The sequence below is a fragment of the Nelumbo lutea genome, chromosome 7, assembly GCF_056320005.1.
Source record: "Nelumbo lutea isolate HS-2025 chromosome 7, American lotus-T2T, whole genome shotgun sequence".
NCBI classification, from domain to species: Eukaryota; Viridiplantae; Streptophyta; class Magnoliopsida; order Proteales; family Nelumbonaceae; genus Nelumbo; species Nelumbo lutea.
In genome coordinates, this window is record NC_142690.1 from 27,817,068 (window position 1) to 27,834,630 (window position 17,563).

The 17,563-nt window shown below is 34.2% G+C and overlaps 1 protein-coding gene and 1 long non-coding RNA gene across 10 annotated transcripts in view; one reads left to right on the forward strand and one right to left on the reverse strand.

Annotated features, from left to right (window-relative positions):
• The first annotated feature begins 4,810 nt into the window (after positions 1-4,810).
• On the forward strand, positions 4,811-8,513 carry LOC148845857 (uncharacterized). Its single transcript, XR_016102070.1, has 3 exons — positions 4,811-4,901; positions 6,877-6,942; positions 8,141-8,513. It is a non-coding gene; the product is annotated as an uncharacterized LOC148845857 (long non-coding RNA).
• Positions 8,514-12,649: 4,136 nt separating this feature from the next.
• ASHH3 (histone-lysine N-methyltransferase ASHH3) overlaps positions 12,650-17,563 on the reverse strand; it is a 42,361-nt gene continuing 37,447 nt past the window's right edge. For 8 of the 9 annotated variants that reach the window (XM_088953921.1, XM_088953922.1, XM_088953924.1 and 5 more), the window contains 3 exons: positions 15,932-15,980; positions 15,732-15,814; positions 12,650-13,112 (listed from right to left, as the gene is read on the reverse strand). In XM_088953921.1, the coding sequence (XP_088810047.1) occupies positions 15,743-15,814; positions 15,932-15,980 (121 nt within the window). In that variant the 3' untranslated portion in view covers positions 12,650-13,112; positions 15,732-15,742. Of the gene's footprint in view, positions 13,113-13,241; positions 13,393-15,731; positions 15,815-15,931; positions 15,981-17,563 lie in introns of all 9 variants that reach the window. The other variant, XR_016102071.1, reaches the window with a different exon arrangement.

The following is a 17,563-nucleotide window of genomic DNA, read 5'->3' on the forward strand; positions in this document are numbered from 1 at the left end:
ACATAAGTTTTGCAAAAAACATTTAGACACATGTATAATATCATATATTTATCATATTAAACAAAAAGAAAGTGTGGCATATTAAAATTATTTTTACATATAGAAATACAAAAAAAAAATTATAGAAAAACTTGAACACATCTATATTAAAGATATGAATAAGATTGTGGAGCTACTACTTTTCACCTCACTCAATTCCCTCTATTTAAATCTTACATTTTCTTTTGATAAATGAACAAAAAAGATATGCCAAAAAAATAAAAACATTACAAAAAGAATAGTCTAGCTAAGTACATAAACCTATTAATAATACTTGAAACTTCAAAACTTGATCTAATTATCATATATTTGAATAAAGTGTTTATGTAATCAGATTCAATCTACATCTGCTTAATAATAAAAAACAATATATATAAACAAAAAATAAAAAATATATAAATTTAGATAGATCAGTGGATCTGATAGATTCAATTTAATATTATATTCTTCAATATTTTGTAAACAATATTTTTATTTTTTTTAAATAATAAATATTCTGTTATTACTTATTAATTAAATCAAAATATTAGCTAATAATTTTTAAAAATGTATAAAAATTTTAAGATGCATATCATGTGCAAATTTATAAATTTTAAGTATTAAAATAGTTATTCTATTATTAATATTTTATTTATGTAAAATTCTTGATATTAAAATTATCTTTTTATATAAATGTGGATTTGATAGATTATTTATTCTATTAGTTTATAAAATATATATTTTTTTGAATTTTTAGTTAGAGTAGTTAAATATAAATATATTTTTTGTTTAAATTGCATATGGAAACAAAAGTTTATTTCATTTTTATTACATAATGAAGCATGGCTTGGTGGTTTAGAATTTCCAACAAAGGGTGGGTGTGTATTAGGTGAAACTAAGTTCAGATCACCTTGTGCATCTTTTTATCGAGACTTAGATAATAAAGAGAGATGTAGCATATCATGTGCATCGACCCATATTAGTGTGTATCAGCCAATACAATGCGATAAAGGTCAACACATTCATATTGGTCCAATACAAATGATTTATCCCATACCCTTATTGACTAATACCGATATGATACGCCTCATATCGAACATATCATATCAATATTTAAATCTTTGCTTTGCCATGATAGTCGACTAGAAACTAACTTTCAAAGTTTAGAAACTAATTTTTTTATTGTTTGAAGGTTCAATGGTTTTTTCCTCTTCTCATAACCTTTCAACCTCATTGAAAACTAGATTTGTTCCCTCCTCTCCCGGTGACTAGATAACAATCACAAAGTCTCTAATTTTGATTCATGTCATTTATACATGAGTTTGAGCTAAATAATTTATGAAAAAATAATTGATTAAAAGAGTTAAAGTGAAAAAAATAAAAAACAAGAGAGAAAAAAGTGTAAAGAGACGTTATCGGAAGAGTTTTGTAGAATCAAAACCCACCCATGATTTTTGATAAATAACCCCTGATTGGCTACCATGTTTATGATATCAGCTGACTGGTCAAAAAATTTTTAGATATCATATCTTTCTAATATCATAGTCGAATCCTTAAAATATATATTATATTATATTGTAGATCAGCCATACTCACAAATTAAAAACCTCTGCCTAAGCCTAGAAACTTATGGGTTAAGCTGGGTTGGGTTTCCAAGTCGGGCCAACAATGATCACCCTAGTTTATGTGTAAATTCAATTCCTAAATAGGAAGTTGTGTTATTTGCAAATTTAGTTCTTAAATGGAAAGTTGTGTTATATGTAAATTTAGTTCTTAAATAGGAAATCATGTTTTACTTATGGCATTGTTTGACTCTCAATAGAGAGGAATTCTCCAATATGGAGAATTGGTTTGTGGATTTTTTTAAATCTTTAGATGGGTGTTGGTGTTGATGCTATGTGTTTTAATGATAACAAATTCGTTAAAAGTACTAATGATCCGAGATATGAGTGTAGTTGTATCGATTATTCCCTTAGATAAATTAAAGCCTATCCAAAGAATGCAAGCTTACTCTAATGAACAAGACGAATAAAATATCAAGTTCTAGAAATATTAAAGTTATTACATTTGTTAGGACTTGATGTAATCAATTTGCAAGAAGCACAGTATAGGCTTAACTTAAACTTACCTCAATTCTACCACAACATGAAGACTAATGGCTAAGTCAAGAAAAGGTTTTAGGCTTTTCTTGGACTCTATCTTGAACAATTGGAAGCCTAAGGAGTCAACTCTCAATCAGTAGGAGTTGACCAATTGAGTGATCTAAGGTTGCATTATACGTAGTAGTTGACTAGTTGTGACAATTGAGTCTAATGTTACTTAGTAGCCAACTACTTAAAACCAAGGATTAAAATGTCAATATGATTCATCCAATATGGGGTGTATCTTATTGGTATCGGATCACACCGACACGAGATACGCTATGATTGGAGGTGTATCCTATCAGTCATGCATATTGGTCTACTATACCACCATCTTGAGGCATATCATATAGTATCAGCTTGTACAGTCTGATACACACTAATACAAAAGCATATCGAACCCTGAATTGACAACAAATGTAATTCATTGACTTATTATAAAGAAGGGGTCCAACATGATTTAAACCCAAAAACCTAGGTCGCCCAATGCCCAAGAGTGCATGCATCTTAGCCACCTTTTACTTCATAACAATAAATAAATAGATTAAATTTTATTAACATTAATGTCGACATGTAATCCAAACAAACAAACAACATGCACATATGTTCAACAACTCCAAATACAAATTAAAAATAATAATATTCAAAATTAGTATTTTATAAACTAATTGAATAAATAATTTATCAAATCCACATATATATCAAAAATTAATTTTTAATTTCAAGAAATTTATACAAATAAAAAAATTATAATAGAATAATTGTTCCAATACTTAAAACTTATAAAATTACACATGATATATTTCTTAAATTTTTTATGAATCATAAACTAATATTTTAATTTTCATTAAATAACAATGTATTTATTATTTATAAAATTTTATAAAATATTTAAGAATATAATATAATTGAATCGTTTAAACCACTAATCTACATTTATATAAAAAATAATTTCTTATTCTAGAAAAATTATAAAAATAAAAACTTTAGTAATGGAATAATTACTTTATTAATTAAAATTTATAAATTTTCATATGATATGCATCTTCAAAATTTTAATAGATTTGATATATTTTAATTTAAGATTATATGTTTTTATAAATTATTAATTGTTATTTTAATTGACATTTTATAATAGTATATTTATTGTTTAAAAAATGAAAATATTGTTTATCAAACATTTAACAGTTAATTTTATTTAGTTTATTAATAAAAAAATGGTATAATATTTCAAATATAATAGTTGCATATGTTGTGTGCCATGGATTTTAATAGAAAGTAAAAATAATAATGTCTTTGTGCATGTATTAATTTGTATAAATCTATATAATATGTGTCTTGGACTTTTAATTGATACATTATCAATAAAATTGTATAATATCTATGCATCCCACTATATTAATTGTAACACATTTCTTCATATATATCATTAAAATATTCAATTCCTATGTATTTATACATTATTTATAGTCATTTTGACATTAATCTTAATGTTATTAATATATTTATGGAATATTTATGCATTTCCCTAGCATATCCAAGTGTTTCCATATTTTTCGTCTGTATCCATGTGTTTTCCAAGCATATCCATAGCCAACTTGTCCAGTACCAATCTATAAGGTAGTTGTCAACTAGTTGTGACAGTCAAGATTGGGTTTATCAAGTAGTTGACTATCAAAGGGTAGTAGTCGATTACCAAAGAAAAAAAAAATTCCCTATTGCACATAGTACTTAACTACTTAGTCATAATATAGTCGACTACCTACTCTTTGGTAGAATGAAGCGATCCACTATACTTAATTGTGATAGTTGACTACTTTATGATGCAAAGTTAGATTTTGTTTACTATTTGAAGGCTCAATGGCTTTTTCCTCGTTGATAAGCCTTTAGCCTCATTGGAAACTAGCTTTGAATGTTTCATAGAATAATTTCCTCCTCTCCCAATGGCTCCATAACTGTCACAAGGTCTCTAGCTTTGATTCATGCTATTTATGCATGAGTTTGAGCTAAAGGTTTCAAGGGAAGTGAATTGATCAAAAGAATTAAAGTGAAAAAGAGGGGAAAAAAACAAGAGAGGAAAAAAACAAGAGAGGAAAAAGTTTGGAAAGATTCTATGATAAAAGAGTTTTACCTTTGTGAAAAAAGGTAAAAAGCCATTTGTTCATGATTGATTCTCATGAAGAAACTTGAATATATTCAAGTGTTATAACCCATATACTTTTGTACATTCCCTTGCATCTAAGTAGTTTATATTATATTTGCATATTAGCCTCATAAAGACATTATTTTAATTGTTATTTGCTTTGCTATTTCATATACTGTATTTGTTGTGATTGATCAACTAGTAGGTTTCTAGCTGGATTGGTTAGGTGTTTTTGGAAAGAACACACGAATACTACAAGAAAAACGCTCTAGGCCAGTGCTTGAAAATTTTGTTGGCTTAGATGAACCTATGGCGGCGGTTTTAACATGGCCGCCGATTTTGAATTAAACAATGCAAAAAGAAAAAATGGGATGGCGGTTTTAAATTGAACTGGTTGTAAATCAATAGTAAACTGGTCTAAAATAGAGCAACCAACGAGTATCTTGGATTTCGACTTTAAATAGAAAATATCAATTCTCGCGTTCTATTTCATATCTCTTTTTTCCTTCTTCTACTCTCTCCCTCTTGTCTTGGACTTGGATACAAATATGAAGGAGATAAAAAAATTCCAGAAGAAGAAAGAACTTTGAGTGCCTGAGGTGAAAGAGTTATTCCAATCTCCCTCTTATCTTCTTATTTCCATTAATTTGTTTCCTACGCCATCTCTTGGTGAAAATTTTGAATGTTATCTCCCAATCAACTGATTCAGTTTGGTCCAACCAAAACATAGATTAGTGTCATTAGGTAAATCATTTATATGGTCTTGATCGATTTGATTAACCTTATTATTTTCTTGTATGCCTGGTTATATAGCTTGATTATTTTCTTTTGTCTTTAGTCCAAATTACTTATCCATTTTTTTTTGTTTATCTATTTATTTTGTAGAATTTGTAGATCCTTTATTAGTGCTCCCTAGTTAGATTAGTTTTATTAGCTTTTTGTTGAATAAAGTCTCAACAAACACCATAAAGAAATTCAAGTTGAATGCAAGGTGTTTGAAGAAATTCCATAATGAGAATTTATGTTATGGACACCCTTGTCAAAGAATTTATTTTCGTAGTATTCAAAACAACACTAAAATCTGGGCCTGTTGGGCAAAGTTTCAACATATGATCACTATAGATAGCTGAAATATAAAAGTAGAGTTGTGGATTTAGTTGCAAGTTTAGTGCATATAGCAGGATTTACTCTTTCTATGTTCTCTAGCCAAAACTACCCGATTATACTGAAGCTCTTTGTAAAACAAACAACCAACCCACTCTTTAGAAGCAAATATCCATCATTTAAATCAGAAAATAACACATCAATTAGATTCTAATAAACACCTTTAAAGAAAAGCAATTATAACTTCTATTCCATCATCAATCATTGGATAAGAGAAGTTTCAAATTAATAGCTCAAGTATCAACTCAATGACTATTCTAACAGGGAATGTCTTGCTAAAGAAGGGTCAGATATGAAAAGACAAAAACTAAGAACAAAGATCACAGTTCTTGTACCTAAAAATAAAGGAACTTCAAATAAGTGAGCATCAAACTACATAATGTGCATCCTTGCTTTTTTTTTTTTTTTTTTTTTGAAGAGTAAAAATAGAAGTTTTATTAAATAGAGAAAACTAGTTACATGCAATAGGTGACAAGATGGCACCTAGCTTACAAAACAGAGCATACTGAACTAAAGCACAGTCCAGACTAAGACTGATACAATTTACATTAAATGAGTTTCATTGGTAGCACTATGTTCCATTTCCTGATCAACCTTTGCCCTTTGTGACCCACAATCCCCATTACCAAAGTTTTCTCAAACGATCCAGGTGCAACAAGTTAGTGTGGGTTCATCTTGATTCCAAACCCTGGGAAGAGTCATCAGGTATTTCAACAATCAGAATTAAATATCAAGAAATCAAAGAAAGGCTTCATAGTTAAGAATGGAAATTGCCAAAGCTCATGGATTTGACATATACAACCAAACCATAACACCATAAGCCTTTCAAGACAACTTGCAAGTGAATTTGCAACTTGATCAGTTTTGGAAATGTATGTGTGGCTTAGATATTCAGATGCACATCTGAGGTCAAATATCAAGAGGGGAAACATTTCCACAGAAGGAGAGGAGTTTATCATCAGACTTCATAGATTTCTAGGTAACAGGTGCATGATTTTCTCCCCACCCCCGCCATTCACCCAACCCCAGTAGCCAATGCTAGCTGGACTGAAGTGAAAGCCCCAAACAGAGAAGCTGAAGGAAACTTACAGATTCTAAGTAAAAGCTAGCTAATTAATTTAAATTACGTAGTTGTCAATAAATTCAAGCAAGTCGATCAAATTTCCCCTCAACACGGAGACCAATCTCTTGAAAATTGAAACCCCAGTTATTAATTGTTCTAATTTGGTGGTTTGAATTGATGATGAAAACTGAGAAAGAAATTGTCATGCTGCATCCATGCATATGGCCGCTTATAGCAAGAAGATTACCAGGTTGTGTTACTGGTTGTATTTTAAAGGAAGAAGTGTTTATGGTGGGATCCATACTCACTCCATGTTTTGAATTGATTCCTACTGTTGGATTTTGCAGTGGTCATGGTAGTGGTGGACTAATAAATGGCAGTGATGAGCCAATCCATGTCCTCCCTTGATGCAGGTAATAGTCCGCCATGAAGTAATAGAGACACCCAACACAATGAATTAGAAACAATGTAACCTGCACTAAAACTTTCTATCATGGTTCTGCACATTCATTTAAAGCAAAATGCAAATCAAGTTTTACTTATAGATAGAAGTGTAGTACATCTTATCAAGAAATAGCTGAATATGATATCCTTCTCAAGCCTGAAATCCATTAAAATGAAAGAGGAGAAAAGGTTTTGAGTTAGAGAAGCTTTAGGGGGCATAAACTCTGTAATCCTATAATCCTCTCTTGCTTGCAGAGGGTGAAATTAAATTACCTTGTTACCTTTGTGAAGAATTGTTTGACCCTTCTTAACCTCCAAAACCGGAGTAAGCCCAAAATGCAATAACTAAAACCCACCTTGGTTTTTCCTGTAAACAAGAATGCCAGAACCTCAAAGGGGATTGTGGAAGCCACATCCATGACAAACCATGTTGAGAGGTACTTGGCAAACAATGTAAGACTGAGATTAATGTCATTTGCTTTCTATGAATTGTTGAATGTTGTTAGTCTATCATGTTCTTCAGTCTCTTCAGTCCATCATGTTTCAAGTCATTTCTATTTTCTTTGGTTTCTTCCAAAACTTCGATTAGAATGTCCTAGCATTTAGATTCATTTGTGTTACACTTCTCAGATATGAAACTGGAGACCCTATTGGTGTTTATGCTGAGAATTGTAATGAAACCATTGAAAAAACAAGCAACTTATTGGCTCAACCCTTGGATTTGCTGTTTTCACTTCACACCAACAAAGAAGATGGGACTCCACTGCCAAGCTCATTACCACCCCCTTTCCCTAGGCCTTGTACCCTGCGCAATGCAATAGCACGCTATGCAGATCTCTTGAATCCTCTTAGAAAGATTGTTTAAGTCTTGATCATCTTGTATCTTTTGCCTTCATTGTACTTGAAGTTTGAGATATTTGGGTTTTGTCTTTTGGTACTTTCAGGCTAGTCTTGTTGCTTTGGCTGCTCATGCATCTGAACCTAGTGAAGCAGAAAGAATAAAATTGTTTGCATCACCTGAGGGAAAGGACCATAGTTTACCTTTTTTCCCTTGGTTGTACTATAATCTATTTATTTGGGTTATTTTCCTGTTATGATTGCATGGCTATTATTTAGTACCTTTTCTTTATATTTTTAATTTGTTTTTAATATCTTTTCTATTTCCAGGATGAATATTCACAATGGGTTGTTGAGAGTCAGAGAAGTCTCCTAGAAGTAATGGCTGAATTCCCTCCAGCTAAACCTCCCCTTGGAGTTTTTTTTTTTTTTGTTGCAATAGCTCCCCGTTTACAGCCACGGTGCTATTCAGTTTCATCCTCTCCAAGGTGATTTGAAGGGTCCTTGGCCTGGATGAATAATGCTCAATTGAAGAGTTTTGTCTGAATTTCTGTTTCACGATTAGGAAGCATTTGTCACTTGAAAAACTATCAATGCAAATCAGATTACCAGAACTTGATTAAAAGTGCAAATCAGGTTACCAGAATTGATTGTATTGAATTCAGGTTTTAGTTTCATACTCAATAAAATGCTTTTTCTATTGAAAGAAGCTCAATATGCCACCAAGCAACTGATTAAATAATTTTTATGCTTTAGGTTGAAGCAGGTGCAACTGCTATTATTATTTAAAAATTTTAAAAAACTAAGCCAACGGTCATAGAAACCACCACCTTTAACAACTCAATATACCTAAGCCAGTAGTTATAACCGTTGGATTTGATTACATAGTTTAGGTAAGGTGACAGTTTATCAAAATGACAAATAGATCTAAGCCGGCGGTTTGGATTGCTAGCTTAATAACTAGACCGACAGTCAGGCTATTGTCTAACTTATCCTGTCCCAGCGGTTTGGGCTGCAGCCGTAATTATCTGGGTCGGTGATCCTCTAAAACCCGGCGACTGTTGAATGGCTGGACCGGGTCCCTAAGGTGGCACTCTTTTTCTTCTAAGCCGGTGCTTATGACCTAAGGCAAGCACTGAACATCCAGCTCATGTCTATGCCGGCAGGTGAAAAGGCTAAGGCGGCGGCTTGGTGAGTGCCGGCCTAGCTCATTTTTCTTGTAGTGGAAGTTTGAATAGAACCCGAAATTCCAACTAGTATAAAAGTTTTGATGGTATTTGAAACCCTAGTTGGTATAGTGAAATTTTTAGATGGTGTGCCTAGGAGATAATGTAGGTTAGGGATAGCCAAACCTCTATAAATCTTATGTGTCATTCTTGTTGTTTGCTCTTATCCATTCTATCTCTTATTTTTACTTAACTCTTGCACATCTTGTACATCTTGGACATTGTTTTTATTGCTTACAGTTTCTGTTCTCTTGCATCTATCATACTAGAAAGTAAAGGGTTAGATAAAATTTTTAGAACCCAATTCACCCCTCCCCTCTTGGATGAGGCTACATGGGCAACAATTGGTTGCTCACTCATCATTTGTAGAATAGGGATGGCAATTTTCTCCATCCCCGACGGGACCCGATGGAGTCGGGGATGGGGATTGTTTTGGCAGGACGGGGATTAATAGGAATCCCCAATCAAGGTCAGGGTTGGGGATGGGGATTGAGGTCCCCGCCCCACCCCAACCCCAATTGTGTATATATACTATATTATTTATATTATATATCAAAACATATTTAAAAAATTATTTATAATTTATTTTAAGTAAATTTATTTTTCAAATAAATACTTTTATCTAAAAAAATTTTGGGGATTTGGGTCCCCGTGAGAAACCCATCCCCGTCGGGATTGGAGATGGAGAATAAATTTTATCCCCAACAGGGATTAGAGATAGAGACGGAATTAATTTCACAATCGAGGTCGGGAACGGGGAGTATGATCCCCGCCCCGTTCCATTCCTATTGTAGAACCCTTACTTAAATAGGTTGAATGTGTGTGATCTCAACAATGGGTTTTTGGATGCATCAAGTGGCATTGGGAAAAGTAATACACATGAAGCGGAGTGGCCCTTATTGGAGTACTCTATACTCTCATTTGGTTATGGTGTCTAATCCAATGACACGATTTTCATACTACTTGTGCTTAGGAAAGGCAATTTCCTAAATGCCTTGATATGGAAATGGATTAGTACTTCACCAAAGAGTGTTTCTCTTTGTCAGGTATTTATAGAGTTGTTGAAACTAAGTTTGGTTTGCTCTTCATGAAGCAAATATTTGAACTTGATGATCACTACAACTAAATAAATGTGGTTTTCAAAAAAACTAGGGTGGCCACTCGACTTAATGTTTTTGCCAACCCATATTTTGTCTTTTCTAAATTAACGTTTTCCTTCAAATGTTTAAAAATAAACAAATATTAATCAAGTAGGAGATAATAATTTTTTAATATATTGAAGACATTTTTGTGTTGATCGACCATAGATTGAATGAAGGTTTTTAAAATAGGAGCGGACATGGAACCGTTCAGCTCCGGTTCCCAGGTCGAATGGTCTGACCATCCAGTCTAAACAGAAGACCCATTCTAATAAATAAAATAAAAAATAAAAAAGATAAAAAAATATCATCCGAGTCGATGTTCAACCGCCCAGATCAGTAATTTGCTGACCAAATCAACGGTTTTTGGCCTAAGTGATCAATTCCCAAATTTTTTGGTCCGACCGTTCAATCTGATCCGGTTTCTAAAACACTGGATTGAATAGTGGAGATCATCTCGGAGCTTCCATTGTTTTGGACCGTCTAATTAATAAGCCTGGCCTGTGCATAGATAGTGTGCGCTTTTTATCAGTTTAACCGTGTAGCAATGAGTTAAGGTTACCTGTGATGGATGAACAATTTGAACCATTGATTCTCTTAAGTTGCCTAGGTGCAGGGTTTCTCACCATCTTTACACACAGGGAGCCAAGAAAGGATCCAAGTGTAATTTTTATTCATAGGAGCAAAAGCAAAGATACCAACAATTTTACCAATAGTATACATGTAACATTTAAGTTTTGAATCTATCAATTACAATTATTATGGATTAATAAGAGAAGATCATGTTCAGGGAATTACTGTTTGTGCTCTTTTGTTGTTGGACATGATTGGAAAATATCATGGTTTTTAAAACTGACCCGGTGACTGAACCAGTCAGGGGTCCAGTTGCCGGGTTGAACGGTCCATTCTGACAAAAAATTAAAAAAAAATTGATAAAAATGGTCAAAACCGTTCAAATGGTTAACCGGATGGTTCAGCAGTTTGCTGACCAAAATCAACGGTTTTGGGGGGGGGGGGGGAGGGGAGGGAAAGCGGTTTTGGGGAAAATGGAACCGGTCAAGTGACCAGTTTCTGGTTTTTCAGGTCCGGTCCAGTTTTGAAAATCATGAAAAATATATAACAAATATTACTTTCAACACGGAGGTTTGGTCCAACAGCATCAGCCCTTCATAATGTTGGGATATGTTCATAATTAGGGATGATCATGGGTAGGGCTGGGTTTTGACAGTCTATCAATGGTTTTTATGACTGCCCAGGCCCGGCAAAGGCTTAAAAAACTAAAACTTTAAGTTAATTTAACAATCAAAATTATAGAAAAATATACAGAAGTTTTGTTATCCATTTATTAATATATCATGCCAAATAATGTATAGAAGTAATGCTTTTGAATCACTGTTGACTTTGATGGTTGGACCATTTGGCCCAGGAATCATTCAGGCAACCGATTCCATTTTATACCAAACCTGGTCTCTGACTAAAAAACTGTTGAATTGGTCAATGATACGTTGACCCGGGTGGTCAAACCACCAATCCGTTCAATCTGTTCAACAGTTTTTGGCTTTTTTTTATTTTAATTCTGTTTTTATTTTTTTTATTTTTTTATCAGAATGGACCATCCATTCGAATCAAACTGTCAACCCAATAACCATTGGCCAGAATGGTTCTGATTCCAGTCAGTTTTTAAAACATTGTATACAAGTCATATGGTGCCTAAGGTTTTCACAGCCTGAGCCCAACCCGCATTATGTGCACTTGTGCAGGCTTAGAGCGGGACCAGAACAGGCCTGGCCCGGAAGAAAAACAACTAACCGGAACCAGAAATTTGCAGGTCAGGCTAGATCATAAATGATCATCACTGTTCACAATGAAATTGCACCTTCCAGCTCACCCTTATAGTGTTTTTTCTTCTTTCGCTCCAAGGGGTACACAATAAGGTGTAGCCCATCCCCAAACCCATAAACCCCCAGGCCCCAACCTTGGTGCAGGTGAGATTAGACCACGGTCTCCACTATAATCACTAGGAGACCTTACAAATCAGTTTGGATATACTCCTCACAGTGCACCTCACACCCAAGGTTCTAAATATCGATATGCCTGATATGCCAGTAGGGGCGTAACGGTACTGTTTTTATTTTATTTTATTTTATTTTATGTTTTAAATCCAGTTAAGGGGGCCAATTTAAGGTTCCTCCACCCCCTGAACCGGTCAGAACCCCAAACACCCTCTGTAGGGGCGTATCAGGGTGCTCCCAGTACAATACGTATCAACCAATACGTAACATTTTTGAACCTTACACCAACCTCCCGCTGTGAGAACAAATCTGCCCTGAACGCTGTAAAGCCATATTTGGTAAAATATCAGAAAACTGAAAATGGGCTTAATCAACACAAGAACTCAATCAACATTCTGATAAAAACTGTCAGGTAGGCTAGGTAGCTTCTCCAAAACGGCTCAGTCAACACAGCTGAATCAATGCAGAAACTCTCCTGAATAGGCAGCAACATTAATATCCATCTTAATATACCTATATTTATCAATAGGCAGCAAACTTGACTGCTTTCCCAAGATATATTAAAAAAATAAAATAAAATAACACAACAACAACAGCTACAAACGTGACGAAGATTAAGTACGGTAGTTGGAAATTTGATATTTCCATTGAAGATCACATACAACATCTACCATTTTTCTTTAACAAACATAAAATACAACAAAAGGCCAGCCACTAGTGAAGAAGAAATCCCAGGTAGCAATGCCTTACAGGGAAGACACCTCACGTTGCAACGTCCAGAATAGCAAGGCAAGGTCCAGAAGTAAAAAGCTTTTGTTACATTTGAAGAACCAGTGCTTGGCGTAGAGAAATACAATTCTGAATAAAGTATCAGCAAGCCCACCATAGTAGATCAGTTTGTTAACTGATAACATAGAGTTGACACCTGCAAATGAAAAAAAAAAAAATGTATCATAAACCAACATGCCAACAAGCTTAGATGGAAATACATCCTTGAAAACATGTAAAATGAGCACAAAAACATAAGAAACTATGGTAAATTGTTCCAACTCACATGAACAGTGCTTTTATTGATTGGATTGGTATTAGATACAACTCATGCCATTAAGAGGTTGCAGTGTGCGTAAAAGATTCCAATTTCACAACAGCAAAGGCATCCAATGGTTACTTTGATAGTTCATACATCAGCCAGTGAATACTCAATCCTACAACAGTTGTTTAAGCTCAGTTGAGGAATGGTACAAATACAAAAATGTAGAGTGCAAAACCTTGTGTATGGTATTTCTTAACTTATATTTGCATTGCACATATTTGTATTTGAACTTGGCTCAGTTTGGAAAGAGTACAAATACAATTATGCACAGTGCAAATACATAGAAAATAATACAAAATATAAGGTATTGCACTCTACATATTTGCATTTGTACTCCTTCCAAACTAAGCCTCAAGATCAATTCAACTTTCCATGACATCTTCAGACAACTGCAAGCACAAAAATTGCTCAGATTTGATGAAATTTAGGGTAAAGCACTGGAACTGGATCTTTCCTACAAAAAATGATAGAGAAGAAGGGTTATGACAAGTTCATAACTCTGCCGGAATAAACTCACTTCCTTGAAGTAGTTCTAGAAGAGAGCTAAATCTAACGTTCCAGCTCTATTTCTACCTTAGTCCGTTTGGTTGCCGAGAAGGGATGGGATGGGAAGGGAAAATTTATTTTCCCATTTCTGTCACTCTGTTTGGTTGCTGAGACATGGGAAGGCATGGGAAGAAGACGGGTTAGCAGACAAAGAAAACATGAGAAGAAGACAATAGATCTGCCCTTCAGAGGACGAAGATGACAAATTTGGACTCTTGGCCGTTAGGTGACTGAAACACATGAAAAGAAAGAAAGAGGTCTTCATAAGAGATACAAAAAAAAAAAAAAAAAAAAAAAGAACAAGGCATTTGTTCCCACCGGAAAGAAGTTGATCTGTAAAAAAACAAGTTAAACCACCAGAAAGAATGGCTTCTGGCCACCAACACGAGACCAACAACTTCAAAAATGGTATGAAAATAGTCGCCGGTCGTCAGTGGTCATGGTTTTGGTAGTACCTTAGCCGGAGATCGACAGGAACAACGCCAACAACATGACGGTTGTGGACGCAGGTAGGTGGTGATGGTCAGCTGCGCAAGGTTGAGAGGAAGAGCCCGATACTTTTTTCCCAAACTTTTCTTTTCTCACTGGGGTCGTTCCTGTCGATCTCCGGCTAAGGTTTCCCATTGGGAACCGTTCAGCACGACCCCACTTCATTGTTTTTGGGAACCTCCATCCCATGGTTTCCCATTCCATCCACTCAAACAAACGCTGAAAAAGGAAATATAATGGGAATATTCCCATTTTCCCATTCCCATCACAAGAACCAAACGAACCATAAGTGGGAAGGAGCCACATTATACCTCTATTCATAAAAAAGAGCCCAAAGAATTCACTTCAAGCCCAGGAACATGGGAATACAAGCAGCAGTGAATTTTTGGCAACAACCAACAAGATAACAAGGAACACCGGAAACAATGAATTTAAAGCCCCACTTTATTTATCAGTCATTGCTTTCCATTAAAAACATTAGTTATGAAACTTTCTGGAATATACTCTTGCAGCACTGTGTTCAAGTAACCATAGAACCAGTTTGGTTCTTTCCTCGGGCCTAAATCTCACAGAAACCAACTACAAGTTTTCTTGGATAGTATCTCCTACTTTATTCGAAAAGTTTGTTAGTTTCAGTTGATGCCATGCCTGTTCTGACCAACACCAATGACTAATGACATTGCCATGACTCTTTATTATATAGACAGTGGATATAGTAATAACATCTTCCACATCATTAGCCATCATTAGGTGCTCTAAATGCAGTACGTGCAGCACTCCCTATCTGAATTGTAAAATTCCTAGACCATCCTAGTTGTCTCGATGAGGCTTGTGAAAACCATGAGCATGATCTTGGTATTAGGAACCAAAAGGTAAAGTTGCTTCATTAGAAAATATATGCTATGGAAAATTGTAGACCAAATAGTAATGCTATTATGCCAATCCACTCCACTCTTCATTGCTTATGGATAAGTTCAATTAAATTAAGAGCCTCAGTAACAAATGTGTAGCATCAACAACTTCACCTTTAATGAAATTATCTGAAATAAGATTATAAAATGCCTACACAATAAATTAGAAACAACAAATTGTTGGTTTCTCTAGCAATTAAGAGCCATTAACACCAATGATCGTTATAAACAACAAAGGATGCTGACTTGTGTGCTTATATGGAATTCACATGTAGATTGTGGTGTTTCATTGATAAAAAGGGCAGCCCAGTGCACAAGGCTTCCGCCAATGCGGGGTCTGGGGAGGGACAGATGTACACAGCCTTGTCCCTGCACATACAGAGAGGCTGTTTCCAAGATTTGAACCCTGGTCACCCAGGTGTTTCATTGACCAGGATATGAATAAGAGTAGGGGGAAAAAAAAAAAGAAGTGAAATACTTATGGAGAAGACATTAAAAAACTTACCCCAAACACCATTAAATGTTGCAAAACTCCCAGTCTTCTTTTGTCATATCAAGAATTTCAACACAACCATCTTCAAACATAATCTGCCATAATTTATCAAAAAAAAAAAAACATAATCTGCCATAAGATGCGAGTTGACAACTTAAGCTTGTAATCACCCATTTACATTTAAAATGGACAAAAAGAAAATCCTCTCTTACCGTGTGTTTTTTGGAATTATTATCAAACCGTTTTATTATTCCAAAAGACCTGGAGTTTTGGACATACACAGCATATATTTCAGAAAGAATTCACAATATAGCAGTCAGTCGAAGAAAAATTAAAAGTATTAAGAATTTAATGCAATTATAAGCAATATTAAAAAAAATAAGCAGGAATGAAGCTGTATTTTGAAGAATTTTCCTACTCTAGTTTTTCCTAGATCTAGAATTTGTTAAAGCTATCTCTAAAAAAAAGGAATTTGTTAAAAACTGAAAAGATAAGTATAAACATATGCAGAAAAGGTGGAACCATGAAAGAAACAAATTCCAAAGAAAAAAATCTCATCTCCTGGCCAGCTCTACAATAAATCTACAATCAACACCTTTTGTATTGGAGTAACTACACTTCATCATCTCCACTTGGCTGGTACCCCCTTTCATACTGAAGCCTCCCAGTGAGTGCTTCAGTCTTCAGTTTTTTTTCTCCAATTGGTAACGGAGAATTTTGTTAAAAGAAATAGTTAACACTTAAGAGTACATATCAAAGTTGGGATTACGGAAGGTAATCCCAACAATCCTTCCAGTTATAACTTTAAGCCAATTACAGTTCATCACAGAACAATTGATGCCAATGAACCCCTTGCTTAGCCAAAAAAATATGTCATCCCATTTGCAGTCCTTTTAACCCATCTGATTAGTACCTTCAGAGTTATCATGTTGATAAATTAAATTTAAATAGCCCAAAAAGTAAGCCCCATCCCCCAAAATCCAAAGAAACAGGCCATAAGTGGAGAAGTGTTGATAGATCAAGCTTCAAGCTTCAAGTGTTGATATAATAGAACCCATATCGGGTGTATTGTATTGTATCCTTAGGTATCTAATAAGGTTATTATAAGGTATTTTAGGACTTTGGATTTAAAACATTTAAATGTACAATTTGATAGGTCTCCTATCAAATTATCAGAAGAAAATATATATAAAAAAAAAAAATTCATAGTTTTGTTTAGCTGATACTTTAAACCATGGTCACCTAGCTAGCAAACCTTACAAGCAGGGTTTCATGTCGAACCCCCCAAACCTCATCACCAACTCTAGCTTCCCTATATCCATAGGGGGTGATTGCAAAGCCTGCTTGAACAAGTCTGCAAGAATAAGGAGTGTTTGCAATATGTTGCAGTCAAACAGAACATGTTTTAACTTTTACCAGACTGGTGAAGGATGTAGAGAGCTACAGCTGCTGCACTCAGCAAAACCTTTCAAGCCCAAGGAAAAGATGGGTACATTTGAAAAAGAAAAAGAAAAAAAATGGATAGATTGGAAAAAAGAAGGCCCAATGTTGAGACTTGTATGCATAGTTGCATTGCATACTAGAAAAAGAATGGGTTAAACCAATTTACTTTATGCAATATAGACAAGTGGAACACAATAATCATATTTTGTACCTACCAAAAATAATAATCATATTTTGGATTTTTACTTAATAATTATGTTGCAAGTTCATTCTTGCACTTCCACATCTAAAGTATTGAATATCTTGCTTGTTTTCTTGAAAAATATGTTATCTATTGTTTATTGTCAGATCAACTTGAACAGAAAAATCAATTGTCTTTTATTTATTTATTTATTTATTTT